The sequence below is a fragment of the Rhineura floridana genome, chromosome 10 (assembly GCF_030035675.1).
Source record: "Rhineura floridana isolate rRhiFlo1 chromosome 10, rRhiFlo1.hap2, whole genome shotgun sequence".
Taxonomy (NCBI): domain Eukaryota; kingdom Metazoa; phylum Chordata; class Lepidosauria; order Squamata; family Rhineuridae; genus Rhineura; species Rhineura floridana.
Window position 1 is genome coordinate 20,778,465 of NC_084489.1, and position 19,398 is coordinate 20,797,862.

The window sequence follows — 19,398 nt, forward strand, 5'->3', positions numbered from 1 at the left end:
GAGTAAAGCCCTTCTGATGGTCTTTAAAGGCCATTCTGACACACTCCATCTAATTAGTACATTTCAATAGAGTTTTATATATTCTTCACTCTGCATTCATGTACTTCATTCTCCCTTGTTGATGAAAACACAAAAAATTACATGAGTGTTTTTCTTTTGATTTCATAAGAACATAAGAACATAAGAAGAGCCTGCTGGATCAGGCCAGTGGCCCATCTAGTCCAGCATCCTGTTCTCACAGTGGCCAACCAGGTGCCTGGGGGAAGCCTGCAAGCAGGACCCGAGTGCAAGAACACTCTCCCCTCCTGAGGCTTCCGGCAACTGGTTTTCAGAGCATGCTGCCTCTGACTAGGGTGGCACAGCACAGCCATCACGGCTAGTAGCCATTGATAGATAAGCCACCTGTCAAGAGCTGTACGTGATATATGTCTCATGGCTACTTAGGATGTTTTTCAGCTCAGTGTAAACTTTAAGTAATTGTTACATTTCAGCTTCCTCTTTCCAAGCCCCACCTTCTTGCAGCGTACATTTTAACACCTCAAAGAATCTGATAAAAAGGAGGCAGCCTTCTTCAGCCTAATCAGAAAAACGTGATACCAGCCACTGCTGCCTGAGCTAATCTTACAGACTCAAAGCCCAGGAAGGATCATGAGTCAGAAAGCTGGTAAGTACATAAGGAAAGTTTATTTCTCCTTGAATTGATGTCTTCCTCTTTATTTTTATCCGATACCCCTAGGGTAATACAACACAGAAGTGCAGTTAAATGATTTTATGAGTCTACTGCTGAAGTTAATGGACACTCAGCCCCTGAGATTTTTAAAGGGCCAACATCTATAATTGATTTAAAAAACCTGGAATCCTGCTGTTTGATCTTCAAATAAAAGGGGTATACTTTTCCTTTGTATTTGTACATCATATATGCTACCTATCCTAAAAAAAACTAACAGAGCCATTGAAAAGTCAGTGAGGTTCATGTATATTATAGTGTACTAAACCTCCCTTTAAAGCCAGTGTGGCATAGTGGTTAAAGTGTTGGACTACAACCTGGGAGACCTGCGTTCGAATCCCCACACAGCCATGAAGCTTACTGGGTGACCTTGGCCAGTCACCGCCTCTCAGCCTCAGAGGAAGGCAATGGTAAACCCCCTCTGAATACCGCTTACCATGCAAACCCTATTCTTAGGGTTGCCATAAGTCAGAATCGACTTGAAGGCAGTACATTTACATAAACCTCCCTTTTTCTTATTGGCATGACTAACAATTTTGTAATGGTTTTATCAGCATGCAGTGAAATTTCTGTGCTATAGTTCTTCAACACGGCTGCCAAGTAAAAAATCTAGCTGAAATTATTAACTTCTAAATTCCATTGAACCACTGCTTAATTTTTTCAAAAGTGCTGTTGACTGGGTGAGGACCCATCCCCTGCGATATTCTCAATCATTTTTTTCAACATACTAATTCTGTAAAGTACTCTGCAGCTCTTAATTCAGCAAGGATGGCAAGCCTTTCAATTAGGGCTTCTGTATCATCAAAAGGAATAGGCCGTTGCAGCAATTGCAGCTTTTCATGTCAGTCTTGCAGGAATTTGAAAGGCCACACTTCCTAGAATCCCCTTATTCACCCAACTCTTAAAAGTCAGGAGCACCAGCGCTGAAAGACAAGCAATTTTGATCTACTGTATTATTATTTCATTATTAAATCTTGTTTATAATGTTCTTCCCAGATGACGGATGACCGATTAGCCCTATTTAAGTGTTCAAATAATATGTGGAAGGATCATGTGCCACCCCAACATCTCCCATGTGCCAACCCCGCCCCAGATCATCTCACATTGAGTGGAAGCCTCTGAAGGGAGATTCTTCATGGGTTCAGCTGAATGTGCTTGGAAGAACGGAGTTCCCAAGTTCAGGGAAGTTTCTAAGAGCATTCAGCTGAACATGCAAAGAATTCCCTTCAGACCTCCCACAAAATGCAGAATAGTGTGAGAGTGCAGCTGGCAGGAACAGAGGCATGGGAGGTACCCACATAGCATTTTGTATATGTCTATATTATCCAGCTATGCCCTCCTCTGTGACCAAGATCCTTCTCTAATGTTTATTCACAATTAAGTCCCATTCAGCAATGGCCTTTCCCAATGTTGTTTAAACTTTCCTGGTTGCAGATGCTGGTTGTTTTATTGCTTCCTGTTCATTAATGATGAATTGCCCCTGAATTAATCAGCTCATGTTCCTTATCAAAAGCACGAGCTTTCATTATTGTTTTTTCTGCATTCTTTTTTATTTATTTATTTTATTTAAAAAATGTGAAGCAACACTGCATACATAGACACACAAAGATAATACAAAAGCTGACTAATTCAAGGACAATTCACAAATTCCCCAACCACAGTGGGAAGAAACAAAATAGACAGAACCTACAAACAGGAAGCATTTAATTAAAGGCACAGTTGCTTGAAGAAGCCTCAGTAGTGCTTTCCTGTCCCAATTGGTACTGCAGTTGTGATTTATTGGGGGGGAAATCAGATCAGATCAGAAGAAAACACTGGAAGTCCACACAGAAAACACTAGATTTCACGACATGTAAATTATTTGTAAGAAGTACATGAGCAAATTATGGCAATTCCAGAGAAAAGGAAGTGACCTGTCTTTGGCATGGTTCCCAATCGCAGGGAGTCTTCTAAGCACATTCAGCTGAACTCATGAAAAATAGCAGTAATCTGTCTTTCACATATACATATCAAAAGCTGAAGAGGAGCTCAAAAGCACATTCATGACATGTATGAAATCTCAGGATGCAAGCTAAGCTTCAATTGACGTAGGGCTTATTGTCTGGTGCTGACAATGTACACAGCTTTTGAGGAGCAGGGTGTGCATGACTAGCCACAGGGCAGAAATTCCTCTTATACACATTTTCCCACGGCTAAATTAATAGCCCTCATGTCCTGTTCTTATGTGTTTAACAAAAACTCGAGTAATTTCCTTTAACTTCCTTTAAAAGGAACCATGCTACTTTTCATGAGCAAACAATTTAAAAAATGCTGTTGGCATTAGAGGAAATTTCTGGGGCTCCTTTGTTCTCTCTGGCCTTTTATTATATTATAAAAGTGGTATCAGATGTTAGCTAAACCTACAAAAGAAAAGGGGGAGCACTACAGTGGCAGGCATATCTTGGTTACCAGCTTAAAACGCAGTGAGGTTGGTTCTCTGGCACAGCTGGAAACAGCATCTCTTTTAGCAGGCTCCCATCATCCTTGACAATTGGCCATGCCGGCTATGGCTTGTGTGAGTTGTGGTCTAACAACATCTGGAGGGCATCATGTTGATTGTCTCTGAAATAGGTTAAGGCTACCTGGAAAGCAGAGTACAGCAACTGTTGCTCATGTACTGAGATGTGTGGGACCATCCATTTCATTAGAATGGCGAAGAACATTACACTGGAAAAACCTATATCTGTTAGTTTCAGTTTCTCACAAGCGGCTGAAGACATAGAGTTTGCCTCCGTTCATAAAAAGATGACAGGCTTAAACTTCCTGCCAGTATTAATAAATGTCATAGTAATATTAGTAGTAGGAATGAAAGATTTATTTTCTCTCTCCTGTTGAGTGACACATACAAATCATGCATTCTGTCCATTGATCCACTACTCTGGAGTAGAATTGAAGACTGTACCCACACATGTCATAAATAGCATCCAGACATGTAAATCTGACAAGTATTTTAGTATGTAATTTTATTTTGCATTGTATATGTTAACTAATTTTTAACATCTGATTATATTGGTAATTTTAGTGTATATTTTATGTAAACCACTTACAGGTTTTGTTGATTTTGCAATATATAAATCCTGCTAAATAAAACGCATAAAAATAATTATGTATCCATTATAAGTCAAAACAAAAGAAGCACATCCTTGTAACCAGTATGGTGGATATGAAACACAATTTTCTGACGTTCCTTTTTGTTGTCAGCTATTTGATTGGAATGCAAGTCCAGAGCTTGGAAGATTACTTTTAAAAAGTAATAAATTACTGTTACGATTACATGGCTCCAAAAAAGTAGTAATTACAATTACTGTTACACTCGCAATTGCTCTGGAAGCAACTGATTACTTTCCTTTTTCTCAAAAGTAATCACTACAATTACATTTCAGTTACTTTTTAAAAAAACTCTTGGCTGCTGCACATCTTAAGTAGCCTAAAACAACATTAAGAATAAACACACACATTCAGAGGTAGTAAAATAATTCTTTTTATCCATAAGATAGCAATGGTGGTCTCTCCGCTGGTAAGGGTGGTGGGGAGGTGGTGGGGAGGGAGGCAGAGGCCACTACTCAGATCTTTGCACATCAAACCAAGTGCACTCCCCCCCCCCAGCCAGCAAGCATAATCTCTGTCACTTAACCATCTCCTGGACCCTGCCCTGCAACCAACTAAGGGACACTCACCTGAGCAAACATTTTCCCGAGATGCAAAAAAGTTAAAATACTGCAAATGCAGCACAGTAGCCAGAAAGGGTGGTGGAGGCCACTTTGCATGCCAAGTACACACACACGAGTCATCTTTCACCTCCACAGTTCTTTATCTCCATTCTGCTGCTGCCTCCTTTATCCATGTTCTTGCCCTCCAGCTCCTTTTTCCCTCCACTTCATTCTTCACCACCATCCATTTTTTAAAACAATTGTTTTCTCCACTCCACCCCCTCTCACTCTCTACCTCCTCCCTTGTTGCCTCCTAACCACCCACAGAGCATGAGGGAAGAGTGACGCTGCACAGAAGCCTAGTTTGAGGCACATGATTTTCATCCACAAATCAGAGGAGCAGAAGACTTCCCCTGCTTCCTCCCCAAAAGTAATGCCTAAAAGTAATGCTAGAAACATTACAATTACTCCACAAAAGTAATAAAATTACTCCTAGTTCTATTACAATCAACATGTAAAGGAATTACCCACTCTTTCCTCAAAAAAGTAATGAATTACAAGTAATTCGTTACTTGTAACGAATTACTTCCAAGCTCTGCAAGTTACTAATTGCCATCTCCATTTTTCTGCTTTGGACATACATGGTTTTCCTAGGTGGGAAGTCCCAGTGTGCAAAAACAACTAGCTCTGTAATGACAACCCCCTACTTGTAAGGCTTCTGATTAGGGTAAGCCAGCCTTTCCCAACCAGTGTGCCTCCAGATGTTGTTGGACCACAACTCCCATCAGCCTCAGCCAGCATTGCCAATGGTCAGGAAAGATGGGACTTGTGGTCCAACAACATATGGAGGCACACTGGTTGGGAAAGGCTGGGGTAAGCAGTTGACTTCTGGTGCAAGGAAGAGCTAAGCCCAGAGCAATGCTTACATGGTCAAGTCATGTTTACTGCTGCACGGGCAATCACTCATAATAATAAAACACTATAAAACATGGATATCAGAAATTTACATAATCCACACAGCAAAATCCAACTAGCCCACAGTCAATTCATTGTCAGATTTCTTAAGAGGAGGAAAGAGGAGTCCTTTCAAAGTTAGAATAATCAGCATTTGCATGCAAAAGTGTGCTTATACCTTTAGTAATAATATGACTAAATCTAATATTGTCAGCCTAAGATGAATTGATGAAATGACCTGTATTAACAGAACTCATGAACATTAAATTCTTTGCATGGTTTAGGGTTTGCTTTCGGGGTGAGGATGGCTCTTCTGCTTTTAACAGCTGTGGGACAGACAGAAAGTCAACAAGTTAAGGTTTAAATTCCAGTATGGAAATTCAATATTGGAAAAACTTCACCTGTTGACGTTATGCTGCCAGACATTACTTGTATGTGGTCCTGACCTGATAGCACCCCAGGTCAGAGCTGATGTACCAACCATAGCTGGTAAAAAGACAACTTAGGTCTCTAGTGACAAAGCTGGAACTAGGAGAAATCCCAAGCTGTAAACCTGCTATTTTAGGGGGAGTGCAAGCCCCTCCAGAACTAACTGAATATCAGCTCCCTCAACATTTATTTCTTTTCTTACATTTATATCCTGCCTTTCTTTCACCAAGGCAGCATACATGTGGTTCTCAGGTGGTCTTCAATCCAGGTACTGACCAGACCTACACCTGCTTAGCTTTGGCAAGGTGGTGGCCTCTTGTACCTTCAGACCATACCCTGAGAATCATCCACCTACAGCCCTTCCATCTGATCATGATTATGCTGCCCTCATGTGTCTTTTCATGTACTCAAAAGACATTGTACATTTCTGATGGAAGAAACTGCAGCTAGCCAAAAGCAAAATGGAAAAAGGCTCGACGCATGTGCCTAGAACCTGGTCAAATGAGGCGAAAAAGTTACAGAAAAGTGAGGAGGCAGGAGTCTTCCTTCCAATTTGTAACCATTCATAAAACTATATATTTCCCAGCAGTTCATAAAAATATATATTTCCAATATGAAACCAGTTATACTGCGCTCTAATTTAAACTTTGTAAACCATGAAATTGAATGAGACTCCAACCTCCCCCACATACAGTGTGAAAACCATTTTTCTTCTTCTGTCCCTTCTGCCATCATTTCCAGGGGATCCTCTGAAGGTTGTTGAAATTGATTTCCTCAGAGAACAGAATGCCCGTCTCCATCGCACCAACAACTACAACAACCGCAGCCTGATTGTGAGACGTGGGCAGGAGTTTCAGTTGAAGCTGACTTTTAGCAGGGAGCTGAAAGACAATGACAAAGTCACACTGCAATTCAGCATTGGTAAGCAAGCAAAACGCGGTTTGATTCATCACAGTATGTCTAAGAATACAGGAGGTAATTCAGACTTTTGTCCTTCAGAGATTCCATCATCCGCAATCAGAAAATGCAAATAGTGTTGGGCAGACAAGAGAGTGCAAGTTCAAGAAAATTTGGAAAGATTTGTTTAAATCTCTAAATGACTTATACTGAAATGTAAGGCATGTTTATTGGAATGTTGTAGAAGAGAAGGAAATGTGAGCCACTAAAGGGGGGAAATGGGGCACGTATTTGTTTATTACACTGACATACAATCACCCTTCAGATAGTCTAGGGGGCTTTCAGGGAGTCTCCTACCCAGGCGCTATGTTGAGATTTGCTTACCTTTCACAATGTAATATTCTCTCAAACCATCCCACCCCCCTTCACTACAAAAAGAACAACACACACTGCTCGTTTTTTTTATCTTTTCTATCCAATATTAAGGGTTGGGAAATTTTGTTTAACCAACAATTTTGTGACTCCACATCAGATGCCAGATTGTATGGTGAACAGAGTACAAATGCAATGCACTTCCTAACTAATGGAACTGTTATACTGGAGCAAACATAGCCAATCTAGCAAAATGTTTTGCCTCTTCAATATCAATCTCTGTGCAGTAGAAAATGTGTCAAAGATGGGAGCTGAAAACAAAGGCTGCTGCCCTGCCATTCGCTGTTAACTCCTTTATGAACTTATTAATATTCTTTATGAATTTGTATTCTTCCAGGTGAAAAACCAATGAAATCCAATGGAACCCATTTATCCTTGAATGCAAGGTCAAGACAGAATGCTCACACCTGGTGTGCCAACATCTGTCAAACAAATGGAAAGGAGGTACATAAGTTTCAGATAGCCTGCATTGAAATGTTCAGTTAGAGCACTTCTTGATTTACATTTTATGGTGGTCGCATAGAAGATGGCTTAAATCACTCCACAGGGCAGGTGTTGCCTGAGGGCAAAAGTTTCATTATTTTCCTTTGTGATACCCTTAACAATATCAAGAAAGCAGCTGGTGCCCAAGGGACCAGGGGATCAAGAAAGTGAATCCAACTGTAACAAACAGGCTCTGTAATTTCTGTCTTTCTTGCATAGTAGGACTGCTGAGTGATGCCTCCTGTGTAACGTACACATGAGTAGCACCACATTTTAATACCGCAGTCTGAACACATGGAAATTAGGAGCTAAAATATCTATTAGGGTAAGTCCTGTATCCACACTGTCATCCTCAGGTGATGTGCCTCAGCTATCTCTGTGTTATGGAGTGGCAGGATTCTTGGCAAGGTACACATGAGCCATCAGTACCATGCAGCTGCTAAAACAGCTAATGCAATCTAGCTGCATTAACAGAAGCATAGTGTCCAGATCATGGGAAGGAAGAAATAGTTGCTTTCTATTCTACACAGCTCAGGTCACATCTGGAGTATTGTGTCCAGTTGTGGGCACCACATTTTAAGGAGGACATTGAGAAACTAGAGTATGTCCAGAAGAAGGCAACTAGGATGGTAGGGGTCTGGAAACTTAGTTTTATGAGAAATGGCTGAAAGAGGTGGTCGGGAATGTATTTAAGCAGAGTCTGGAAGGTCATCTGTCAGGGATGTTGTAGCTGCATCCAGTGTTGCACATCCTGCAATGAGCATTGAGCAGGGGATTGGACTAGATGACCTTTAAGGTCATTTTCAACTCTTATGATTCTGGGTTGCATTCAAGTAAATCCTACTCAGAGTCAACACATTGAAATTAATGACCCTAAGTCAGTCATGTCTCTTAATTTCTGTGGGTCTACTCTAAGTAAGACCAGCACTGAATACCACCGTCTATGTTTAAGTGAGTGTCAACAGCTATGAAGCCAAAGCAGGGACACTGACAAACAAGAGACAGGTATCAGCATGCTTGAAGCAAATACAAAGTTTGCTGAAGTAAATGCAAGGTTTGCTGAAACCTCTCTTCCCTTCTATGAGCAGAAAGAGCCTACAAGACTCCTAGGTTGGGCTAGAGTCATGAACACGAACATACCTTTTCATGGCTGGGGTACACTGCAATATTTTGTTGTTGTGGGTCCTCACTTGCATTTTAAATTGCTGTAGACATTACAATTTCATCTCTGTTCAACGGATTGCATCTTCAGCACTTCTGTCTCTATCCATGAGCCACACCTGATAGTTCACAAGGGGTTGCTTTGGTGTTGTTAGACATCTGGCAGCAGACAATCAAATATGAATTTTCTCTCTGTCCACCATTCTTTTTATCCCCTGATGAAGCATGTCTGAGGCATGCCTTGAAACACGTCAGGATATGATTTTATTATTTATTCATTTATTATTTGATTTATATCCCGCCCTTCCTCCCAGCAGGAGCCCAGGGCGGCAAAGAGAAATGCTAAAAACACTTTAAAACATCATAAAAACAGACCTTAAAATACATTAAAACAAAACAACATTAAAAACATTTTTTAAAAAGCTTTAAAAAATCTTTTAAAAAAGGGTTAAAACATATTTTAAAAATATATATTAAAAAGCAATTCTAACACAGACACAGGCTGGGATAGGTCTCAACTTAAAAGGCTTGTTGAAAGAGGAAAGTCTTCAAAAGGCGTCAAAAAGATAGCAGAGATGGTGCCTGCCTAATATTTAAGGGGAGGGAATTCCACAGGGTAGGTGCCACCACACTAAAGGTCAGTTTCCTATATTGTACAGAATGAACCTCCTGATAAGGTGGTATCTGCAGAAGACCCTCACCTGGAGAGTGCAGTGATGGACTGGGTAGATAAGGGGTAAGACGGTCTTTCAGGTATCCTGGTCCCAGGCTGTATAGGGCTTTGTACACCAAAACTAGAACCTTGAACTTTGCCCGGTAGCAAATGAGCAGCCAGTGCAACTGTTTCAGCAGCAGGGTGACATCTTGGCTATACCCTGCCACAGTGGGCAGTCTCACCGCCGCATTTTGCACCAGCTGCAACTTCCAGACCAACCTCAAGGGCAGCCCCACATAGAGCGCATTAGAGTAATCCAGCCTGGAGGTTACCAGTGCGTGGACAACAGTGGTCAGGCTATCCCATATGATGTTTCTATTAAAGGTATTTCATATCCACTTTCATTTTTAATTGTCAGCATTTCCTGTAAGATTGTATGTGTCACTCTTGGGTTGAGTTCGCATTATTTATTACAGAAGTAAAAGCTCCACTCTGCTTTTCCATGGAGCAAAATGTGCCAAAAGCTATTTTCTTTTTTTTTTTTTTCAATAATTTTTATTCAAATTTTCATAAAACATACAAGACGAAATCATAAAACATTCAAAGACAAAAAACAAAATCAAAAATAGTTAAACAAAAAAAAAAAAATAAAAATAAAAATAAAAATAAAAATAAAAAATAAAAAGTAAAATATTGACTTCCCATTTGTCAAAGATCAGATCAGTTATAAGTCTATAATATATAACAATCCTGTCTCTTAAGTCATATTATAAAATCACTTTCCTCCAATAGTTATCTTACTTAATCATCAAATCTCATAAACATTACTTTATTCTTTCCACAAAAAGTCAAAGAGAGGTTTCAATTCTTTAAGAAATATATCTATCAATTTTTTTTTTCCAGATAAGCATATCGATTAATCCATCTCATTACTAATTATGATAATCTTATTGTCATAACCATAGTCAAAATAAACATTTCAATTAATCCATCACATCAGAATCTGTTAGGTTCAGTAATTTCAGTAGCCATTGTTCTATTATCCCTATTAGTTCCATTTTCCATCTTCCATCTTCAGTAGTCTTGTTAAGTCCAGTAATTTCAGTATCCAATCTTCCATTATCAGTATTCCATAATAATCTTGCTGTCAAAGCCATAGTCATATAGTAAGAGTCTGATGGGAATTACCTCTATCCCAAATATTTTCTTGCCATCCATTCTGAATAGGTTGCTGAAATACTGCTGTAAAATCATATCTCTGTTCTTTTTTTCAAAATACACTGGGTCATCTCTTGAAAGTTTTTCCATTGTCACATGGCTGCAGTTAATTCCATAGATTTTCTCTATATTGGGCTCCATCACGTCATTCCAGTCCAGAAGATTATCCATGCCATTGATAACTTTATCTCTAGAATCTTCATTAATTTCTTCAGAGATAACATTGAGTTCCAAACAATAGATTTTATTTCTAAAGTCCATAGACTCCAAATCTTTTTCCTGTTCCACGTTTGTTCCAATCTCCGGGGTCTCCTCTCTCACAGGGACCCCTGTTCCAGTCTCCAGGGTCTCCTCTCTCACAGGGACCCCTGTTCCAGTCTCCAGGGTCTCCTCTCTCACAAGGACCCCTATGTCTTTAATCTCCTGTATCTCCAAACAATAGATTTTATTTCTAAAGTCCATAGACTCCAAATCTTTTTCCTGTTCCACGTTTGTTCCAATCTCCGGGGTCTCCTCTCTCACAGGGACCCCTTCCAGGGTCACCTCTCTCACAGGGACCCCTATATCTTTAATCTCCTGCGTCATTTTACTCAATTCAATTTTCAACTCCTTACAACCCTGTCGCAGGTTTTGTTTCGTTATCTCAATCTCATCCATTATTTTCTGAAACATAGTTATTTCCAGATTCTCAGCCACTTTCTTAATTGCCATTTTAAAAGAAAAATATAGGAAAACCACTTCTTATTTCAGCAACAATTGGGTTAATACTCCAAACTTGGTGACATCACAGTATAAACAGAGCAGACAGCCTTATCTCTCCATAGTTAAGTAAACAAAATGCAGTTCCCAGGATCGAAACAATTAATGGCAATCGTCAGAAAACAGATTCGTCAAAATAAAATAGACCAAAAAGAGAGTAGTCTCAGATAATATAATATTCTTCAAAATAAAAATCTGGAATAGAAATCCCTCTTCTGTGTATATCTTTAGAATGCAAATCCAGGACAGCTTTTTGCAACAAAAACAGAGATAAGCTATTAATTAGTGCGTAGCAGAGAGAAGTTATGGCTCCCCAGTGAGATGTCAAAAACCGATCAATCTGGCAAATCTCTTTTAAACAGCAACAATTTAAGTCAAGTAAAAGAAAAATATAGAAAGAAGGGTGCTTGCCTGTTAGTGCGTTCTCTCTTAGAAGATAAGATGAACGTTCGCTTTATCAGATAGAGCTTGCTGTTGAAAATCCGTCCCACCTTCGTCGGCTGGACCTCGTCCCATAAATTAATGAGATCTGGTCGTCCCAACAAAAATAGGCTTTGAGGTTAATCTCTTCGTTTCTCCCTACCCGGGAGAAGTTTAATCAGTCAAAAAAAAAGAAAAAACTGACTGATATATCTGAATAAGCTTCTTTTGAGGCAGGAGCCCGTCTCAAAAGCAGGCACAGGCTAAGTCACCCTTCCCGGAAGTCCGCCAAAAGCTATTTTCTTGAGGACATAGAAATCAGACTGAGTTAAACCTACAACCTATTTATTTATTTTAATAATAATAATAATAATAATAATAATAATAATAATAATAAACTTTATTTCTACCCCGCCCTTTTTCCAATAGGACTCAGAGTGGCTTACAACTAAAAACAACACCATTAAAACATACAGAAGTATACAATTAAAAAAGAATTAAACTATGAGAAAAATTAAAACCATAAAACATACGTTAAAAACAGCGGACAATTTAAAATAATAAAATCATATAATATAGTCACCAATCCTATGACACTTAATCCTGGTCGTTCTCTATCCCAAATGCCCATTGAAATAAAACAGTCTTTACTTGTCGCCGGAAGGACGGCAAGGAGGGAGCTAATCGCACCTCACTCGGAAGGGAATTCCATAACCTAGGGGCGGCCACCGAAAAGGCCCTATCTCGTGTCCACGTCATATGTACTTGTGAAGGTGTGGGGAGCACAAGAAGGGCCTCACCTGAAGATCTCAAATCCCGGACAGATTCATGTAGGGAGATACGATCTGTCAAATAACCTGGACCTGAGCCGTATAGGGCTTTGTAGGTCAAAACCAGCACTTTGAATTGTGACCGGAAACAAATTGGCAGCCAGTGGAGCTGTTGTAACAGGGGGGTTGTATGGTCCCTGTAAACAGCCCCGGTTAGCACTCTGGCTGCAGCTCTTTGTACCAATTTAAGTTTCCGAACAGTTTTCAAAGGCAGCTCCACGTAGAGCGCGTTACAGTAGTCTAAGCGGGATGTAACCAAGGCATGCATCACCCTAGTCAGATCAAGCAGCTCCAGGAACGGGCGCAGCTGGCGCACCAGTTTTAATTGGGCAAATGCACTCCTGGATACAGCAGTAATCTGGGCCTCCAAATTCAAAGCTGAGTCCAGGAGTACACCCAAACTGCGAACCTGAGACTTCAGGGGAAGTGCGACCCCATCCAGCACCCGTTGAATCCCTATTCCCTGATCTGCCCTCCGACTGACCAGGAGTACCTCTGTTTTATCAGGATTTAATCTCAACTTGTTTGCCCTCATCTAGTCCATCACTGATGCCAGACACTGGTTTAGGACCTGTACGGCTTCCTTGGCTTCAGGTGGAAAAAAGAAATAGAGTTGAGTGTCATCGGCATACTGATGGCACCAAACCCCAAAACCCCAGACAACCTCTCCCAGCGGTTTCATGTAGATGTTAAATAACATGGGGGACAAAACTGAACCCTGAGGGACCCCATAGGTCAATGGTCAGGGGGTCAAGCAGGAGTCCCCGAGTACCACCTTCTGGGTTCGGTCCTCCAGGAAGGACTGGAGCCACTGTAACAAAATGCCCCCAAGTCCCATCTCGGCAAGGCGGCCCATAAGGATACCATGATCGATGGTATCGAAAGCCACTGAGAGGTCCAGTAGAACCAACAGAGACACACTCCCCCTGTCCAGTTCTCTTTGTAGGTCATCCACCAAGGTGACCAAAGCCGTCTCTGTCCCATAGCCAGGCCTGAAACCAGATTGAAATGGATCCAGATAATCCGTATCATCCAGGAATCTCTGGAGTTGGGCGACCACCACACGCTCTATTATCTTGCTTCAAAATGGAATATTGGAGACTGGCCGGTAGTTACCTAGTAAAGAGGGATCCAGGGAGGGCTTTTTCAGCAGTGGTCTTATAACTGCCTCCTTTAAGCATGATGGAGTTCTGCCTTGTTGTAGAGAGGCATTAACTACTCCCCTGACCCAATCGACCAGACCCCCTCTGGTACTTCTAATGAGCCAGGAACATTTTATATCCTGCTTTTCCTTCCATAAACAAGTTGTTTAAAGCAGCTTACAAGTATAAATACAAAATATATATATAAATGTTTTGTTACTGTTGATAATATGTTGATAACCTGGGCTCCTACTGGGAGGAAGGGCAGGATATAAATCCAATAATATAAATAAATAAATAACATGTTACAGTCACTACTTTAAATCACTATAGATCACTTCATTTGTTAACTGTTACTACCAGGGTGGAGTTACGCCCTTCTTATCAGTCTTTCTTTTGAAACATTCAAGGAAACTTGTTCCAGGCGAATGCTTAGCAGCAATGATACTGACACAGATGCTTGTATAAAACAGCAGCCTCCTTTCCTTCTTCTCATGCCCCCCCTCGCCACACTCCATTAATCATATGTTTGATGGTACCTGTTTATTCTCAAGTAACCGATGCAGAATTCTGGCCTCCCATCTTCCACATACCACTTTTTGCATCTCCAGTGGAAAAGGTCCAGAGAGATGAGTACATTTCTTCTCCCTTTAACTGGAACTGAGCTAATGTGTTTAATATAACCTTTGCTAACATGGCTAACACCACATTTTTGGGAAGTTCATTGTTATCCATTAAGGTATTGGAACATTTGGGGCATTAACTGGAGTATGGTGTATTTTTATTTAAACAGAGCAATGGGGATACCTAATTATCACATGTGACATTTTACTACTATGATGATCTTGTGTTTTTCTTAGTGCTTGGTAGCTGTAACCAGTCCAGCAGATGCAATTATTGGAAAATACCTTCTGAATGTGGAAACGGGGCCTAAGGGTTATACTACTGATAACAATTTTGTCTACATTTTGTTCAACCCTTGGTGTAAAGGTAATTAATGTGATCTAAAGAGGTTTAATTCCTATTATATAAGGTAAACTAAAAAAGAGATGTTTTTCTTAGCTACTTTCCCCATAAAAACAATGAAACCAGGTTTTACAACGATTCCACAAGAAGTATAATTTTTTGAAGGAAGATGATCAGTCTATGAAACGCTTACTTTTGTTGCTACCCACAGTATATTTATTGCAACACAGTTTAAACATAAGCAGGGACACAATTCAACAGAAAACGACACACGGAAATAAATCCTGCCAGCAAGGCCTGAGCTCTTTGCATCATCTGGATTTGCATTTATAAATCATTTGCATTTATCTGGAGTTCTCTCAAGATTAGTTGGTAACAACTTCTCTGCTCCAACAGTGTGTGTGTAAATACTACGTTTATGAATGAATAGAGCCAGTAATGGAGAACAGCACAAGGGCAGAAGTAAATGGCTACTGGGAATCCTACCTGTTTTACTGTCTGCTAGACAACCAAATGGACTTCAGGCTAAACAACCACAAAATGGTTGTGTTTTCAGCATGCACAACAGCCAAGAGAGGTAGTTCTGAAAAGCTTTTCAAAGGCAACAGTAATCTTTATTTCCTTTTCTGGTGTGTACATTCCCATTCACCCATTGTCAAACTGAAGAGTGCACAGCCTGTCTACACTCTGGTGTAAGCCATTTCTGGAGAACAGTAACCTGCCTCATCCCACTCCAACAATCTTCTTAGGTTTACCCTCACCCCCACCCCACTTTCCCAAGGAGTGAGACATTTCAGAGTCACAGCACTTAGCTGGGTTTGGTTTCCTTTAGGGAAACAGGCCACTGGGGCTACTTAAGGTGTTTTTATAACATTTGAATATTGTTGCGAGTTTGGGGGTTGGAATGGATGATCCCTGTGAGTCCCCTTCCAGCCTCTAATTTGGAATCCTGTGCCTTGGGGTGAGGGGCTGGCTCTGCTGGAGTTTCTTTTGTTAAGCTAACAGAGTGGCCAGGTTGTTAATGGGCCTATTAGGTGCCCAGCAACTGGTGAATGGGCCAGGAAGACCCTCTTGTCATTGAAACTCTTCAGGAGAGCCCCCCCCCTTTCTGGAGGCTAGCAGAGGTTTGTGCTTTGAATGTGTGTAGAGTTGTGTCTAGAGAAAGGCTGGGAACTGGAGGCAGGCAGAGAGGCTATCTCTCTGCACCATGGCTTTAGGATGTCTCCTGCAACCCAGATGGAAAAGCTGGATATTGGACTGCTGATGCCTTGAACCCCTCCATCCTAAGCTCAGGTTGGAATGTGTGTAAATAAATAAACCATATTTCATAAAGACACCACAGTCTCTGCTGACCTTCTTCTCAAAGGAAACCAAACCCTGGATGGAGCGCAGGGACCCCGGAAATCTCACCACTCGGAGATTGGGGAGGCGTGCAACACTACATAGCCTACCATTTCATTATGGTAGGGATCTGAGTACTTGGTACCTGCTTACAAGATCTGAGTCCACTAGTCTTCTCATTTGTGTATCCATCAGTTTCTTAATGTCTGACAGCAACAAGTATGTTGTCTGCCCAACCTTAAAAGGGTTTTTTTTCCCAGTCTGAAAAAAAAGAATTAATGCACTCCTGTATTTGTTTTAGCGGATTCTGTTTTCATGCCTGATGATAGAGAAAGAGCTGAGTACGTGCTCAATGACACTGGCTATCTCTATGTTGGATCCACCAAAAACATACGTGGAAGACCTTGGAATTTTGGGCAGGTGAAAAATCACATATTTCTTTCTGTCTAGACAAAAGTACACATTTGTTAAATGGATTGTTAATTTTTTTTTTAAAAAAAATTCAAACTGCTGGGGAGTGCCCTTAAATATGCAGAAGCTGCTAACTTGTTTGTGGTGGCCCCATTTCACTTCCAATCTGATAGGGACAGGACAACTAAGTTCAGTCTCAAAAGCAACAAGTGAGACCTGCAAGTGTGACTGTTGCAGTAAAGCCCAGCCACTAAGTGAAGTGTTTCTATTCAAGGTTCCAGCGACCAGGAACAGAAGCCTTGGGATCCTGTTCAGATCAGGTTTTGTTTTTTTTCTCTTTTTCTTTTGAGGGGAAGAAGGCTCAGGAAGGGAGAAAGTCGGAAAAACGCAGAGCTGATAGATGTTTGCCTGAAACCTTGGAGAGTCATTATCAATCAGAATAAATAATAGTGAGCTAGATGGGCACATAGTCTGAGCTGATATTAGGCAGTTTCCAATGTTCCTTTAGTGCTCAGGGGTGAGGATGCCAATTCTGAAACTGAGAACTACAGTTTATAATTATACAGGGTAGGATCTGGAGAGTGAGCAAAGATTCCCTTTTATTTTTCTTCCTCTTGAAATATCCCTGTATAGTGCAGGGAGAAGAGGGTTTTAAAAAGAACCTCATGGTATACATCCTCTCAACCCTAATTCCCCCTCCAGGACACTATATATTATGGGGCTTGAACAGGGTAATGCCATCTCCATTCTATAACTCCTGGAAGCTCACATGTACTTGTTGGCTCTTTTGGGGCATGTTTTAAAAATGATTTACAACCTTCTATACTTCTTTGTACCTAGGGAGTACCTCAAGTCAGTACCTTATTTTTGGGTGGCTCCATTTGCTTTTGGCACTCAAACAGCTATTAGAGGTAACAAGTGGGACCCGCAACAAAAAATTGCAGTCTGGAGTGCTCCTGTTCAGGGTTGCAGACACACAGACACACCTTCTTTCATGACATTTCATTCCACACCACACCCAGTTTTTTGTTTTTCCTTCCAACATTTGGTCACAATTCCATGGCCCCTGAGCATGATACAAGTTTGTACCCAGCCCAGAGAAATTTTGCTTCAGCATTGTTGTCAGCACAGTAATGTAAACAGTAGCGGACATGCTGTGGGTAAACAATAAGCTTTGGCCTCTGACTCTGGTCTCTTCCTTTAGTACCCCACCTATACAACACCATGACATGAAAAGAAAATCTACTTTTAAGCAGATTTTATTTCTACCAATAGGGGGCAGTAGCATGCTGACATACAGCTGACAATTCTGGATGGGCGTTTTAGCCTCAGAGACTGAATTAGTGTGATGTACTGCTATGTTTTATGCATTGTGAAAGAACCCGTTAATGCATTGAGAAATGTTGCTGTGTGCATAAAATGTTTTCTGTAGCTATCAGCATTGGCCTTAGAGATTTTTATGTATAGTGATTAAATATTGTTCCCTGCTGAGCGGCAACAATGATCCCAGGCAATTTCCCCCTCCCCCCTTGTGCATGTCAACAGAACACATTTCACAAGCATCAAATTCATTTGAAGTATTTCATCTGAAGTATTTAAATCTCAACAGCAGCTTTATGCATTAATTTACGGGTTAATTAAAGGGCATTTTTCAGCAATGAGCAACTTGAACATAAGACTTTGCTTTCTGCCTCAAAACAGTTTGAGGAAGATGTTTTGGATTGCTGCATGTACCTTCTGGACAAGAGCCAACTCAAGCCAAAGGCTAAACAAGATCCTGTGATCATCTCCAGGGCCATGTCAGCGTTGGTATGTCCTTAAATAAATGTTTTAACACAGGTTGGATTCTTTTAGTTAGGACAAGAAATCTGACCAAACCCAGCCCTACATGGCTTCAGTATATTATACCTTCAGACCATGCCCTGAACACGTATCGGGGCCATAACATAATAAAGAGGGAAATTGTGGCCCTCCAGATGCTCCTGGACTCCACCTCTCATTATCCCTGACCATTGGCAATGTTAGCTGAGGATGATGGGAGCTGGAATCCAACAACATCTGGAGGACCAAAGGCTCCCCACACTTGACCTAATAGGTTTTCCTTTCTGTATCTAGCGAGTTGTCTGCTACCAGTAATGCGCTGTTCTGAAGTAAGCAGCAGGAAAGGGCCTAGAATGGAGGGGTAATTGTCAAAAGTACAGAACTTAGTTCTGCAGTGCCTGGACAATTGCGTAGAGTACCATTTGTGTGCAGTATGTTGTCCAAATTACTCTGTGTGTGTGTGAAGGAGTGTACATCATAGATGGTAAATCTGTAAATGTTGACCCAAGAATGTGAAGTCATTCAATCACTGTAGTTGCTCACAGCGTTTGGTCACATTACACAAAAACGGGTTATGAATGATGTTTGCCTTTAAGACTCAAAATGGTAACATCCCAAATTGCTTGTATATTTGAATAAAAGCCTCCTGCTCTGGGGATTGAAAGTCCAGCATGGCTTCTGCTGGGTGTCAGAAAAGAGTCCATCAGGTGGCAATCTAGCAATGATACAGCTACTACAGAACTTTTGGCAAAATGCAGAGGGTAAGGACAAAGCTTGCACTATATAGTTTTGTTATCTGCTCTTGTTTTTTAGGTTAACTCTGCGGATGACAGTGGAGTGCTGTTCGCAAGCTGGTCAGGACGTTATTCAGGTGGTACACCGCCTTTGGCCTGGACAGGAAGTGTCCCAATTTTGCAGCAGTATTACAGAACCAAAAAAAGTGTTTTGTATGGTCAGTGCTGGGTTTTCTCTGGAGTGCTTACCACTGGTAAGTCATGCATTTTGGAGGTGGCCTACCTCTTCTTTGAATTTACCTAACTGAAACCTCCATGATAAGAAGCAG

At 40.9% G+C, this 19,398-nt stretch overlaps 1 protein-coding gene across 1 annotated transcript in view; it reads left to right on the forward strand.

Annotated features, from left to right (window-relative positions):
- The first annotated feature begins 454 nt into the window (after nt 1-454).
- The window catches only part of TGM4 (transglutaminase 4), a 30,066-nt gene continuing 11,122 nt past the window's right edge, over nt 455-19,398 (forward strand). The window contains exons 1-7 of the mRNA XM_061587205.1: nt 455-664; nt 6,541-6,720; nt 7,466-7,572; nt 14,657-14,786; nt 16,405-16,523; nt 18,216-18,323; nt 19,149-19,323. Coding sequence (XP_061443189.1) covers nt 649-664; nt 6,541-6,720; nt 7,466-7,572; nt 14,657-14,786; nt 16,405-16,523; nt 18,216-18,323; nt 19,149-19,323 — 835 coding nt within the window. The 5' untranslated portion in view covers nt 455-648. The remainder of the gene's footprint in view (nt 665-6,540; nt 6,721-7,465; nt 7,573-14,656; nt 14,787-16,404; nt 16,524-18,215; nt 18,324-19,148; nt 19,324-19,398) is intronic.